This window comes from Microtus oregoni, unplaced genomic scaffold (assembly GCF_018167655.1).
Source record: "Microtus oregoni isolate MIOR12 unplaced genomic scaffold, Mior012 000105F_ref0000443, whole genome shotgun sequence".
Classification (NCBI taxonomy): Eukaryota; Metazoa; Chordata; class Mammalia; order Rodentia; family Cricetidae; genus Microtus; species Microtus oregoni.
In genome coordinates this window covers 479481-495060 of record NW_024544720.1, presented here as the reverse complement: position 1 = coordinate 495060, position 15580 = coordinate 479481, and the positions used below count along the sequence as shown (strand labels likewise).

The following is a 15580-nucleotide window of genomic DNA, read 5'->3' as shown; positions in this document are numbered from 1 at the left end:
TTCCTCACTGAGGTAATGTGTGTGGATCCAAGATCCACGGGTGGGTCAAATGGATTAGGAGCTATAGACCTTCCCCTATATTTTAAGGAGGACTTAAGAGGTTCAGAAGCCCATCTCTTGATGCATGTTAGGCAAGGATAGAACAGCATATGGCCTCAGTTCATGCAGTAACCTTGTGATTAGGACCAGATGCTATGCAATAGAAGTTTGCTTCATTACATCCTAGGTTACCTACGCCACAAGTCCATAGTTGCATAGGTTTTGAACTTTGAGTGTATTGTTATCCTTCTGATAAATTAAGTTTCTAGTATATATGGAGTTTGTATTCAGAATCCTAGAATTCTGGTCATATGCTGTACTTATTTATCTATTTATTTATTTTCTTTTTCTCTCATTTATTACATCCCAACTGCAGTTTCTCTTCCCACTGCACTTCCTGTATTGAGTGGTGGAGCAACTCAATACCATTCAGTGAGCCTTTAGTCCAAATACATATCTAGCCATTTCCAAAATCTGTGCATAAATATTTGGAAGAATGGTTTTTATCTACCATGGATGTTTTCATTTTGCAGGAAGGAGGAAGAAGACATTTTAGAAGTCTCACTTCTCTCCCCCTCTCTACATTCTTGCGACATGATTCCTGCTGTCTTTCTGGCTGTCCTGTGCTTGGGAGGGGCCTCATCTACTCCATCACCTGATCCCACTCTGGATGCTGAATGGCAGCAGTGGAAGACAAAATATGGAAAAACTTACAGTCTGGTTGGTAATGTTGAAACTGTTCAGAGGGAACGCAGAGTGCTTGCTGTGGGGGTTATGGGCACAACAGAGGCCACAGAGACTGCCTTTCTCTGAAGAATTACCTATACAGATGAGCATCGGGTGGTCAGGATCTCTGCTCCTAGAGATGTGTCAAATGTTTTGTTTCAGTATCCCGAAATCTCTCTCTCTAGGTTCTCTTTACCTGTTGCAACAGGTATTTGGGCAGCTTGTGTGGGGGTAATAATAAATATCATCCGTTATTGTTATTTCCAGGAGGAAGAGGCACAGAAGAGAGCAGTATGGGAAGAAAATATGAAAATGATCAAATTGCACAATGGGGAGAATGGCCTGGGGAAGAATGGCTTCACCATGGAAATGAACGCCTTTGGTGACATGGTGAGCATGACGTTGATAGTTGAATAATGTGTTGGGTGACATGTTGGGTGTGACATGCATTGCTGCACAATGTGTTGAGTGATATGTTGGGTGTAACATGCATAGCTGAACAATGTGTTGGGTGACATGGTGAGTGTGACATGCATTGCTGTACAATGTGTTGGGTTTCATGTTGGGTGTGACATGCATTGCTGTACAGTGTATTGAGTGACATGGTGAGTGTGACATGCATTGATGCACAATGTATTAGATGACATGTTGGGTGTGACATGCATTGCTGCACAATGTGTTGGGTGACATGGTGAGTGTGACATGCATTGCTGTACAGTGTGTTGGGTGACATGTTGGGTGTGACATGCATTGCTGTACAATGTGTTGAGTGATACGTTGGGTGTAACATGCATAGCTGAACAATGTGTTGGGTGACATGGTGAGTGTGACATGCATTGCTGTACAATGTGTTGGGTTTCATGTTGGGTGTGACATGCATTGCTGCACAATGTGTTGGGTGACATGGTGAGTGTTACATGCATTGCTGTACAATGTGTTGGGTTTCATGTTGGGTGTGACATGCATTGCTGTACAGTGTGTTGGGTTTCATGTTGGGTGTGACATGCATTGCTGTACAGTGTGTTGGGTTTCATGTTGTGTGTGACATACATTGCTGCACAATGTGTTGAGTGACATGGTGGGTGTGACATGCATTGATGCACAATGTATTAGATGACATGTTGGGTGTGACATGCATTGCTGCACAATGTGTTGGGTGACATGTTGGGTGTGACATGCACTGCTGTACAATGTGTTGGGTTTCATGTTGGGTGTGACATGCACTGCTGTACAATGTGTTGGGTGACATGTGACATGTTGGGTGTGACATGCATAGCTGCACAATGTGTTTTTCTCTCCAAATTGTTGCCATCTTTGTTTTTAAAGATTTATGTGTTTTTCTTTAAAGACTGGTGAAGAATTCAGAAATTTGATGATGAATATCCCAGTCCCCACTCTCAAGAAAGGGAAAATTGTCCAGAAACGTCTGGCTGGTGATGTGCCCAAATTTATAAACTGGAGAAAGAAAGGCTATGTCACCTCCGTGCGGAGACAGGTATTAGCATTTCACACGCTCATCAGTTAGGAGGTGACATGTCTGGATGAATCGAGTGAGTTTATTTTCTAATAATATTGTTCTTCTTCTTGTGTTTTCATACAACGCATACCAAACATCTTCATCCACCACTACCTTAGCCTTACAGCTCCACCTAGTGTCCCCGTCACATGTTAAGGTGTCACATCCCTTTTCATGCTGTCTCTAACCTGCAGACATCAGTAGGTCCTACCCTTAAGTGCATGTGTGTGGACAACCACTATGACCTGAGCGAACAGACATCTGTCAAGTCTCCAAAGAGACTGATGATCTGTCAGGCTTCCATCAACCGCCAGTGGCTCATTTTTTTTTTTTTTTTGGTTTTTCAAGACAGGGTTTCTCTGTGGCTTTGGAGCCTGTCCTGGAACTAGCTCTTGTAGACCAGGCTGGTCCCGAACTCACAGAGATCCGCCTGTCTCTGCCTCCCGAGTTCTGGGATTAAAGGCGTGCGCCACCACTGCCCGGCCAGTGGCTCATTTTCTTACACAGTACTTGGCTCTCTGATTTTGTTTGCTATTTGTTTGTGGATGATTGTCGTGTCTTCTCTGTTTAGGGTAGGTGTACTGCTTGTTGGGCTTTTTCTGTGGCTGGTGCCATAGAAGGACAGATGTTCCGGAAAACCGGCAAACTGATTCCTCTGAGTGTCCAGAACCTAGTGGACTGTTCTAGACCTCAAGGTAACAGGGGCTGTTTTAGAGGCAATACATTCCTTGCCCTGCAGTATGTGAAAGAAAACGGAGGTCTGGAGTCCGAGGCAACCTATCCGTATGAAGAAAAGGTAAGTGGACCTGCTGTGCTATTGTTTCTTCAATCCTGTGATCACAGCACTATCTTAGCGTGGTTATCTATTGATATGGTTTCCATGTAGCTGATCCTACTTCTGTAAACAAGGAGAACACTAAAATCTTTATATGGAATATAAATTTCTTCACTATGAAAGTTTCTTATAGACAGCAAGACCTAATGGGGTATCACTTGCAACATGAGAGCTAAGTCTCAGTTCCAAATTTCCTGGTAACATTTTATTTCCTGGGGTGATTTATAACAGCCCAGATATGGGGATGCTCAGCCGCAAGGTGAGAAATGTTGTTCTGACTCTTGTTCTCGAGGGCTCAGAGGGAAGTAACCCAGTCTTTTAACTCTTTCTATTTTTAAGGAAGGGCCCTGCAGGTACAATCTGGAAAATTCTACTGCTAGTATCACAGGCCTTGTGTTAGTACCAAAGAGTGAAAAGGCCCTAATGAATCTTGTGGCAACTATAGGACCCATTTCTGTTGCAATCGACGCAAGACATGATTCCTTCCAGTTCTATAAAGGAGGTAAGCATGTGCTCTTTTAGATATTAATTGAAAATGTGGACATACCTATGGTATTTCTGTTCAACAGACCATTTTTAAAAAAGTATCAAACATAATTTGAATATGTGAGTTTCCATATTTCCAGGTATCCATTCAATAATGTTATGTGTCATCGGTACTTGGCATGACCTCCCCTTTGCATGCAAACAATTAATAATCCATAAAATTTATTGTTTAACTTAATTTCTCCATTTTCTACGTGTGATATGTCTATAAGATTCTTCATGAGATGGCATTTCTAGAATAAACCTAAAGTGAAATGTGAATTAAGAAATTTATGCTCAGTGGTGCTTGTTGGCAGTGGATCATCTTATATGCATATAGGCAAGTGTTTAATCAATACATTTATGATCACTTGGTTTTTTCCTGATTCTAATGGGGACCTGTGCCAGGATTCCTGTCAATGACTTATCCGGTTGTCACTGGAGTTTGTATCATTTCAGTGACATCAGAAAATGCCTCCGTTATGGCTGCTGACTATTGTCAGGTTCCTGGGGCCTCCCCCTGGTCACCGATGCTATTTTCCAGGCATATATCATGAGCCAAACTGCAGTAGTTCTATTGTCACCCATGCTATGCTAGTGGTCGGCTACGGCTTTGAAGGAAGAGAGGCAGATGGCAGGAAATACTGGCTGGTCAAGAACAGGTAAAGATTGCTGAGATTATTTGTATTTCAGATTTTTCTGTTTTTAGAGGCAACTTTTTGGGTGGGAGTTCTTGTCTCCACGATCTTAGGCACTGAGCTATCTCCAGCCTCAATCCTGGCTTTCAGTGGGATTCTGGACTTGGATCCTCTGATCTGTCCCTATGCCCTGAGCAACCCACTCATGCTGTGTGGTCACAGTGTTCATATTCAGCTACTGGTTTTGTTACGTTCTAATATCGCATTTGTGCCACTGATTTTCTAAAATCTGATGCAAAAAATGTTACCTCCGGACCACCCATGTAGATGGAAAGTTGTCCTATCTCTTCCTTGCTGTGGTTCTCACAGTCTTGTGTGAGGTTCCCAAGACTTGGTTTCTAAGAGTTGATCCTCTGCTTCTTCTGATGCTTTCTATTAAGCTGGCCTCTGGGTCAGTGCTCAAGAGAGGAGTTATTATAATAATTCACAGTGCTGTGTCATTTTTACTAAAGGGAAAACACGTTTCCTTTCAGCATGGGTAAAAAGTGGGGCATGAGAGGCTACATGAAGATCGCCAAGGACCAGAGAAACCACTGTGGAATTGCTACATATGCCATGTACCCTACAGTGTGACTGGCTTGGTGGTGACAGGGAAGAAATGGACGAAAGACAACATGTACAGAAGAGGCACTTCCTTCTCAAAGCAAGCAGTCACTGCTCTGTGCATAAGACACTTCGGCCACTGATGAGTCAGTTGTGATGTGAATTTCGTGACATACTTACTCTAGTAATACATGATCACTGCTGTAATTGATGCTGTACACTGATTTGTATTTGTGTTTTCTGTAATAACTTGATTTTTATATTTCACTATATCAAATGATGTCTTCTAAATTAAAGGTTTCTCTAAGTGTTTCTCAGTCATTTGAGATCCATCCATTGAAAAGTCTTTGTTTAGATCTATACCACATTTTAAAATTGGATCATTTGTTATTGCTGTTTTGATATCCAGTTTTTTGAGTTCTCTTTATATAATTTGTATATTAGCTGCTGCTGTAAGGACTAGCTGTCAGCAGCTCAGAAATTGAGGGGGAGCCATGAAGTTGGCAGACTAATCACCCAATTGACGAGAGAGAGAGAGAGAGAGAGAGAGAGAGAGAGAGAGAGAGAGAGAGAGAGAACACTCACTCACTCACTCACACACGTCTCCAACATGTCAGGATTTCATCTAGAGTGCCGATAATTGGCAAGCCTTCAGCAGGTCAGAGGAACTGAAGAGGAGATGTAGCGCAGACAACTACTGGACAGGCAGACACACAAGGAATTTTCTTAGGACCAAGGCTCAGTTATTCATTATTATTTTTCTTTTTCTTGTTTGTTCTACTCTATTCCCTTTCTGATCTGTTCTTCTATCCTGATGTGTCCTTTCTATATTTCCTAATGACTTCTTTCTACTACTTTCTGATGTCCCCCGTCTGTTATTTTTTTCTTACAGCTTATATACTCCAGCAAACTTTTTCCAGCAGTATAAAAGTTACAATGTGGTTGCATCCTATTTTTTTAGTGAACAAATGCAATGAATACAAGCAAAACCACAATGTTTTCCATATCCCTCACATAATCAAACATTTTACATATTACAGGTGAAAACTAAGTTATTTCCAAGAACCCACATACATCCATTTCCAAGCAATTTGTTATAGCTTAGCAAAGTGTAAACAAGAAAGGTTATTTGTCTCAGCCAATTCATTTGCTGACAGGCTGCATTTTGCAGCTACAAAGACAGGACCAATCATTTTGTTATTTATCTCAAAAGTTAATCTTATAAAATTTTTAAAGAATCACAAATCTACACTTTTATATATGAAAACATTCAGCCAAGTCTACTTTAAATCTTAAGGGTGTATGTCCATTCACCAACAGTTTTTTTTTTTTAATCATGAAGCTGAGGGAAGAAACAGGTACAAGAAAATAATCATCACCTTTGATCATGCACCCATCTTAGCAGGATAGGTACATCAGCTAGCAATAACCAGGCTGCCATTGTTTTTATTCCCTGACCTTAATGAGTACCTAGCTCAATTATCAAAAGTGTGCCTTCCTAAACTTTAAATTGTTCCACAAGATTTTCTACCTCAAAGTCATTATCAAAAACATCATAACCCAACCTTGAGTCATTACTAAAAGCTTTGTTTTAGCTATGATACACACCGAAACCTGTGAACACATTCCCCAACATTCAGATGGAAAGAATTTGAACTAAGCTACCTTCTGGAACTCAGTTGTTTTCGTTGATTATCTCCTTAAGCCACAATCTGTAAGAGAAACTCGTAAACCCTAGCTGTGACTCATTCTTGACTCTACTTTCTACCCTCTGCGGCTCCTGTGCTCTCAGGGTCAGTGGCAGCACTGTCTCCTACCTTTGTGTTAGTTTTCTCAGTAAACTAACGCCTACCACAATCCTTTACTACATTTGTTGGAAACCCATGATCATCAAAATTCTATTCAAATTAACATTATTATGGTATAAAATCTTTACATCAGTTAAACAGTACAGCTTAAGAGGAAATAATCTTCATAATATTCCACAGGCAAAACTGCCCAGTAGAATAGGGTGTTTCCAGAGACAACCACACTACATTAAAGCAGTGTAGATCCCCGCACACCCACTCACACCGTTTCAGACACCAGAGAAAAATGGCAGCAACAAAACTTGTAAAGGCGCAGCAGCAGCAAGAAATATTCTGCAGCTGAAGCCCTCAGGAGCATGCCTACCTGAGATCAACCCATTAGTGCTTGCTCTCCAGTGAACCAAACTCTGGAAACTCGATCGCCACCTGCAGCTCCTCTGATGTAGCCACCTGCAATTAGGCCTCTATTGGATGTGGAGTTTGTAAAAAATCTTAATCCTATTCTGTATGATGCTGCCTTATCTAAAGGATGGTGTCCTTTCCCTTACAGAACTTTTCCATTTTATAAGGTTGTATTTATTAACAGTTGAGCTTATGCCTACACTATCAGTATTCTGTTCAAAAAGTCTTCTCTTGTGCCGACGAGTTCAAGTCTATTCTCCACTTTTGCTTCCAACAGTTTCGTGAATCTGGTTTTATTTGGTGGATTTTGATACGCTTGGATTTGAGTTTGCTGCAAGGTGAGAGATATGGATCTATTTGCATTTTCTACATGTAGACATGATATTTGACCACACCATTTGTTGAAGATACTATCTTTTTTCCATTGTGTATTTCCGACTTCTTTAGAAAAAAATCAGGTGTCCATATGTGTGTGTATTTATGTCTGGGTCTTCAATTTGATCCCATGATCAACATGTTTATTTTTACGCCAATACCATTTAGTTTTTATTAATACAGCTCAGTAGCATAACTTGAAATCTGGAATGATGAGACCTCCAGTAATTCTTTTTATTGTCTCAGGACTATTTTAGATAACCTATTTTTTTCCATATAAAATTGAGAATTGTCCTTTCAGGGTCTGTGGAGAATTGTGTTGGAATTTGGATGAGGATTGTATTGAATCTTTAGATCAATGAATGAAAACCTAGACTTCACTTTTTGATCTATTCAGTCTGTGTCTTTTGATTAGATAATTGAGGCCAATAATATTTAATATTATTATTAAAATGTTTGTGTTAATTGTGGTCATTATGTTGATTATTATTATTTTTCTTTTTTTATTGAGAAAAGGAAAAAAAAAACAAGTTTCCGCTTCCTCCCAGCCTCCCATTTCCCTCCCCCTCCTCCCACCCTTCTCCTCTTCCTCCCACCCTTCTCCTCCTCCCCCCACTCCTCTCCCCCTCCCTCTGCAGTCCAAAGAGCAGTCAGGGTTCCCTGCCCTGTGGTAAGTCCTAGGTCCTCCCCCCTCCGTCCATATCTAGGAAGGTGATCATCCAAACTGGCTAGGCTCCCACAAAGCCAGCACATTAAGTAGGATCAAAACCCCGTGCCATTGTCCTTGGCTTCTCATGGAAATAGAAAACACTATACTGAGTGAGGTAACCCAGACCCAAAAAGATGAACATGGGATGTACTCACTCATAATTGGTTTCTAGCCATAAATAAGGGTCAGGGAGTCTACAATTGGTGAACCTAAAGAAGCTGAGTAAGAAGGTGAACCCAAGGAAAAACATATAGTTATCCTCTTGGCTATGGGAAGTAGACAAAATTGCCGGGGAGAAAATTAGGATCTTGGGGGTGGGGTGGGATGGGGGTAAGGGGAGAAGGGGAGAGAAAAGGAAGAAGGGGAGGATGGGGGGAATTTGATTATTATTTTTTTATATATGCTCAGTGTATTTTGTGTTTTTAATCATGGTTTTTATTTCTGTCCACGGTCTCTTTTGACCATACTCAGAGAAAGGAATCTCCTTCTATTTGACCAATTTATCATGAATTGACACACTTCACAATGTAGGAAATATTCCTTTCCAATCTTCAACTTTTGTCCTTGATCTGCAAGGAGAGGAGATATCCATCCTTCCAGTACCCAAGTCAGATGTCACCCTGAGTTCACACTGAAGTGCAAACCAGCCTTTAGCCACCAGGGGGTGCACAGTCTCTGTTTATCGGATTTAGGTATGGTTGCTGAGTAGTATTAATGTCACCAAACGGTTTAACCTACTTAAATAATTTTGCACATCTTAACAAATTTTTTAATGGTCACTTTCCTTTTGATCCAGAAAGGCAAAGTGGAAATAGAATTGTGGACAGAGTGCCAGGGTATCCCTTTTTATGACTGATTCAAAGGATAACGTAGAATAGCAATCTCCCCTAGTGTAAAAATTTATGGAATCTTTCTGGAGCCAGTAGTTAGTGAAGAATTCCAGGAATCCATCAATAGCAATCCACTAGTTTGACTGCCAATAGGATATTTCTGTAAGTGCTTTCTGGAAAAAAAAATGTTGCCTTTCCACACAGATATTAGAGTTGGGGTGATGTCTGAAGACCTTCCTTGTTAGAGAGAGGAAGGAAATCAAATATTTTTTTATTTCTTCTTCTTCTTCTTCTTCTTCTTCTTCTTCTTCTTCTTCTTCTTTTTCTTCTTCTTTTTTAAATATTTTTTTAAATCTTTATTTATTTATTATGTATACAATATTCTGTCTGTGTGTACGCATGCAGGCTAGAAGAGGGCACCAGACTCCATTACAGATGGTTGTGAGCCACCATGTGGTTGCTGGGAATTGAACTCAGGACCCTTGGAAGAGCAGGCAATGCTCTTAACCTCTGAGCCATCTCTCCAGCCCTCTTCTTCTTCTTTTCCATTCACATATTTACACTTACTTCCCTTCCCTCCCAATTCCCTCCCGCTCCCCCACACTCCCTCCTCCTTCTCCCTCCCTGCTTGAGAGAGGGCAGGGAATCCTGCCCTATGGGAAGTCCAAGGCCCTCCTGGCTACATCCAGGCCTAGGGAGCTGTGCATCCATATAGACTAGGGTCCCAAAAACCCAGAACATGCCGTAAAAAAAAAGTTCCAGTGCCTTTATCAATGGCTTCTCAGTCAGCCCCCATTGTCAGCCACAATCAGAGAGTCCGGTTTGATCACATGCTCATTCAGACTGGGTTCAGCTGTATTTGGTGAGCTCCCATTAAAACAGGCACACTGCCTCAGATGGTGGACCAACCCCTAGCGGTCCTGACTTCCTTGCTTGTCTTCTCCTTCCTTCCTTGGACAGCAGAGGAGAGGGTGCCTGAACTGTCCTTGCCCCACTGTCACACTGATGATTATCTCGAATATCACCATAGACTCTTCCTCCGGCAACAGATGGAGATAGAGACAGAGACCCTCATCAGAGCAATGGTCTGAGCTCCCAAGGTCCCGTTGAAAGGCAGAAGGAAATCAAATCTTTAGCCTGGTTGTAAACAGCCTTTGGCTGACTCTCTCCCGTTTTAAGGACCTCTATAGAGACCACACAGTAAGATATGTAAGATAATTTAGGTTTCTCTCCATTCTGACTTGGCAGATACTGAACTTGAATGTGTCCAGGGAAGTCCTCCAAAATGATGCCCACAAAATGAGTCCATCATGGGGATGGAGAGGTGACTGCAAAGTTTGCTGTTCGATAACAAATGATCATTTACAATCATCAGAGAAGATTAACCGCACATCTGAAGAGGCGTTTACATCATCCACATCCTAGCAAAGAGCTGATGCAGCCTGTGAAAGTCCTGGCTGAGACACGAATTTATCAAAAGATCCTAGACAGCAGAACTCATGAGCTACACTCAAGAGCAAAAACAAATTAAAGCTGATTTTTTTTGTGGCATGTAGAATATAATTTTCTTTTTTACAGTACTGCACCACGAAGCTCAAGGAACAGTCCTGGGGTAAAAAGGGATGTTGTCTTTTATGCCAAGTCCCCTGGACTTTGTGTGTGACTCAAAAAGAAAAAGAAAAAAAGGAAGAAAGGGAAGAAAGTAACCAAACTGTTAGGAAAAAACATGACATGAATTCTCCATAGGACTGGGTTTGAAATTTCATAATGGGAGGCCATTTTGGAGCCTGGCCACCCTTGGTGCAAGAAAGGTGCTTTCCTTTACACGTGAAATGACTTTTTGTGGCTAGGGCTTCAGAGCAGCAGTGATTCTTCCAGGGCAGTGAAGCCTGGTGGTGGTTTTCAGATGTGGAGGATGTTCCTGTGACTCATCCAGGAATAGTTCTTGTATGCAAAGCAAGATACCCCTCATGAGTAATTTTTCATTGTTTAATTTGACAGATGAGATTATTTCACCAAGGAAGAGCACAGGTGTGAACTTACGTGGGGAGACTATACAGCAGAAGGAAGTTGGATGTGAACCTCCCACCCACCTGAACCATGTGTGAGAGCAGGAGAGCAGGTGTGTCCTTTGCCCTAGTGATGACGTTCCTGAACCGAGCGTGAGAACACTAGCAAGGCGCTGAATCAGCAGAGCAGGTGTGTCCTTTGCCCCTGTGATGATGTTCCTGTTGACGACCATTTTTCTGTTCTTTGTGTCTATCATTTAAGGCTCAGAAAGTGCCTCACCTCAGGAACCAAATTCCTGACTCACTGAGATTCAGAGTGATGAAGTTCTGTACAAATCACAATCCCAGAGATCTTAGATAACAACGAGGACCCTAAGAGAGACATACATGGACCTAATCTACGGGTAGTAGAAAAAGACAAGATCTACTGAGTAAATTGGGAGCAGGGGACCTTGGGAGGGCTTTGAAGCAGAGGGGAGAGGCAGAGAGGGAAGCAGAGAAAAATGTAGAGCTCAATAAAAATCAATAAAAATGTGTACAATGATACCACCAGCTATTTTCTCAGTATGGATGAAGAAAATTTCACAAGATACCAAGGCTAGATTAACTGACACTGGCAATATGGCACCGAGAGATGGAGAAGCAGCTTTCTCCAGGAACCTCCCTGGTAGATTGCTTAGTCCCAAGTGGTCAACCCCAAACACTGGTGTGTAAGATTATCAGCATAGAATCACTATGTGGTGTGATGTGTGTGTGTTTAATATATTTTTACATAAGTAGCAATGGTAATTAAGGAACAAATCAAGAATTTGAGAAGGAGTTGGGATATGCAAGGGTATCAGGGGAAAGGGAGAAGTAAAATGATGCAAACACAATATTCATATATAAAATTCAGAGAAAAATAAATATTAAAAATGTATTTGTTTTTTTTATTAAATTTATTTATTTATTAAGGATTTCTGCCTCGTCCCCACAACCGCTTCCCATTTCCCTCCCCCTCCCCTGATCAAGTCCCCCTCCCTCATCTGCTCGAAGAGCAATCAGGGTTCCCTGACCTGTGGGAAGCCCAAGGACTGCCCACCTCTATCCAGGTCTTGTAAGGTGAGCATTCAAACTGCCTAGGCTCCCACAAAGCTAGTACGTGCAGTAGGATCAAAAACCCACTGCAATTGTTCTTGAATTCTCAGTATTCCTCATTGTCCGCTATGTTCAGCTAGTCCGGATTTATCCCATGCTTTTTTCAGACCTAGGCCAGCTGGCCTTGGTGAGATCCCAATAGAACATCCCCATTGTCTTAGTGTGTGGGTGCACCCCTCGTGGCCCTGAGTTCCTTGCTCGTGCTCCGTCTCCTTCTGCTCCTGATTTGGACCTTGAGATTGCTGTCCGGTGCTCCCGTGTGGGTCTCTGTCTCTGTCTCCTTTCATCGCCTGATGAAGGTTAATATTCCTGAGGATGCCTATGTGGTTGTCTTTGGATTCACCTTATTTAGCTTCTCTAGGAACATGAATTATAAGCTCAATGTCCTTTATTTATGGCTAGAAACCAAATATGAGTGAGTACATCCCATGTTCCTCTTTTTGGGTCTGGCTTACCTCACTCAGGATAGTGTTTTCTATTTCCATCCATTTGTATGCAAAATTCAAGAAGTCCTTGTTTTTTACTGCTGAGTAATACTCTAATATGTATATATTCCATACTTTCTTCATCCATTCTTCCGTTGAAGGGCATCTAGGTTGTTTCCAGGTTCTGGCTATTACAAACAATGCTGCCATGAACATAGTTGAGCATATACTTTTGTTGTATGATAGGGCCTCTCTTGGGTATATTCCCAAGAGTGGTATTGCTGGATCCAGGGGTAGGTTGATCCCGAATTTCCTGAGAAACCGAAACACTGCTTTCCAGAGTGGTTGCACAAGTTTGCATTCCCACCAGCAATGGGTGAGTGTACCCCTTTCTCCACAACCTCTCCAGCAAAGGCTATCATTGGTGTTTTTTATTTTAGCCATTCTGACAGGTGTAAGGTGGTATCTTAAAGTTGTCTTGATTTGCATTTCCCTGATCGCTAAGGAAGTTGAGCATGACCTTAAGTGTCTTTTGGCCATTTGAAGTTCTTCTGTTGAGAATTCTCTGTTCAGATCAGTGCCCCATTTTATAATTGGGTTGATTAGCCTTTTACGGTCTAGTTTCTTGAGTTCTTTATATATTTTGGAGATCAAACCTTTGTCAGTTGCAGGGTTGGTGAAGATCTTCTCCCAGTCAGTGGGTTGTCTTTTTGTCTTAGTGACAGTGTCCTTTGCTTTACAGAAGCTTCTCAGCCTCAGGAAGTCCCATTTATTCAATGATGCCCTTAGTGTCTGTGCTGCTGGGGTTATACATAGGAAGTGGTCTCCTGTGCCCATGTGCTGTAGAGTACTTCCCACTTTCTCTTCTATCAGGTTCAGTGTGTTCGGACTGATATTGAGGTCTTTAATCCATTTGGATTTGAGTTTTGTGCATGGTGATAGATATGGATCTATTTTCATTCTTCTACAGATTGACATCCAGTTTTGCCAGCACCATTTGTTGAAGATGCTCTCTTTTTTCCATTGTATACTTTTAGCTCCTTTATCGAAGATCAGGTGTTCATAGGTTTGTGGGTTAATGTCAGGGTCTTCTATTCGATTCCATTGGTCGACTTCTCTGTTTTTATGCCAATACCAAGCTGTTTTCAATACTGTAGCTCTGTAATAGAGTTTGAAGTCAGGGATGGTAATGCCTCCAGACAATCCTTTATTGTATAAGATTGTTTTGGCTATCCTGGGTTTTTTGTTTTTCCATATAAAGTTGATTATTGTCTTCTCCAGATCTGTGAAGAATTTTGATGGGATTTTGATGGGGATTGCATTGAATCTATAGATTGCTTTTGGTAGAATTGCCATTTTTACTATGTTGATCCTCCCAATCCAAGAGCAAGGGAGGTCTTTCCATTTTCTGGTGTCTTCTTCAATTTCTTTCTTCAAAGACTTATAGTTCTTGTCAAGTAGATCTTTCACTTCCTTGGTCAGGGTTACCCCAAGGTATTTTATGCTATTTGTGGCTATCGTGAAAGGTGATGCTTCTCTGATTTCCCTCTCTGCTTCCTTATCCTTAGTGTATAGGAAGGCCACTGATTTTTTGGAGTTGATCTTGTATCCTGCCATGTTACTAAAGCTGTTTATCAGCTGTAGGAGTTCTTTGGTAGAATTTTTGGGGTCGCTTATGTACACTATCATATCATCTGCAAATAACGAAAGCTTAACTTCTTCCTTTCCAATACGAATCCCCTTGATCTCCTTATGTTGTCTTATTGCTATTGCTAGAATTTCAAGCACTATATTGAAGAGGTATGGAGAGAGTGGACATCCTTGTCGTGTTCCTGATTTTAGTGGGATGGCTTTGAGTTTTTCTCCGTTTAATTTAATGTTAGCTGTTGGCTTGCTGTAAATAGCTTTTATTATATTTAGGTAGGACCCTTGTATCCTTATTCTCTCCAAGACCTTTATCATAAAGGGGTGTTGAATTTTGTCGAATGCTTTTTCAGCATCTAGTGAAATGATCATATGGTTTTTTTCTTTCAGTTTATTTATATGGTGGATTACATTGATAGATTTTCGTATGTTGAACCAGCCCTGCATCTCTGGGATGAAGCCTACTTGATCATAATGGATAATTTTTCTTATGTGTTCTTGGATTCGGTTTGCCAGTATTTTATTGAAAATTTTTGCGTCGATGTTCATGAGTGAGATCGGTCTGTAATTCTCTTTCTTGGTTGGGTCTTTTTGTGGTTTTGGTATCAGGGTAACTGTAGCTTCATAAAAGGAATTTGGCAATGACTCTTCTGATTCTATATTGTGAAATACATTAAGGAGTATAGGTATTAGTTCTTCTTGGAAGTTCTGGTAGAATTCTGCATTGAAACCATCTGGTCCTGGGCTTTTTTTCGAAGGGAGATTTTTGATAACCATTTCTAATTCTTCGCGAGAAACCGGTCTATTTAGATCATTCACCTGGTCTTGGTTTAGCTTTGGTATATGATACTTATTTAAAAAAATGTCCATTTCTTTTGTATTTTCCAGTTTTGCGGCATACAGGCTTTTGTAGTAAGATCTAATGATTCTCTGAATTTCCTCTGTGTCTGTGGTTATGTCCCCCTTTTCATTTCTGATCTTATTTATTTGCGTGTTCTCTCTCTGTCGTTTAATTAGTTTGGATAGGGGTTTGTCGATCTTGTTGATTTTCTCCAAGAACCAGCTTTTTGTTTCATTGATTCTTTGGACTGTTTTCTGTGTTTCTATTTTGTTGATTTCAGCCCTCAGTTTTATTATTTCCAGTCTTCTACTTCTCCTGGGCGCGTCTGCTTCTTTTTTTTCTAGAGCTTTCAGGTGTGTTTTTAAGTCCCCAATGTATGCATTCTCCGTTTTCTTTAAGTGGGCACTTAGTGCTATGAACTTTCCTCTTAGCACTGCTTTCATTGTGTCCCATAGGTTTGAGTATGTTGTCCCTTTATTTTCATTAAATTCAAGGAAGACTTTAATTTCTTTCTTGAT

At 41.1% G+C, this 15580-nt stretch overlaps 1 protein-coding gene across 2 annotated transcripts; it reads left to right on the top strand.

Annotated features, from left to right (window-relative positions):
- The first annotated feature begins 633 nt into the window (after positions 1-633).
- LOC121443389 (cathepsin M-like) lies at positions 634-4912 on the top strand. Of its 2 annotated transcripts, none has more exons than XM_041645144.1 (7): positions 634-759; positions 1036-1155; positions 2114-2260; positions 2853-3077; positions 3456-3618; positions 4186-4303; positions 4813-4912. In XM_041645144.1, the coding sequence occupies exons 1-7, from the start codon at positions 634-636 to the stop codon at positions 4910-4912; spliced, it is 999 nt and encodes a 332-aa protein (XP_041501078.1). The 2 variants fall into 2 exon arrangements, with proteins under 2 accessions (XP_041501078.1, XP_041501076.1); XM_041645142.1 differs by having other exon boundaries at positions 1033-1155.
- Positions 4913-15580: the final 10668 nt, after the last annotated feature.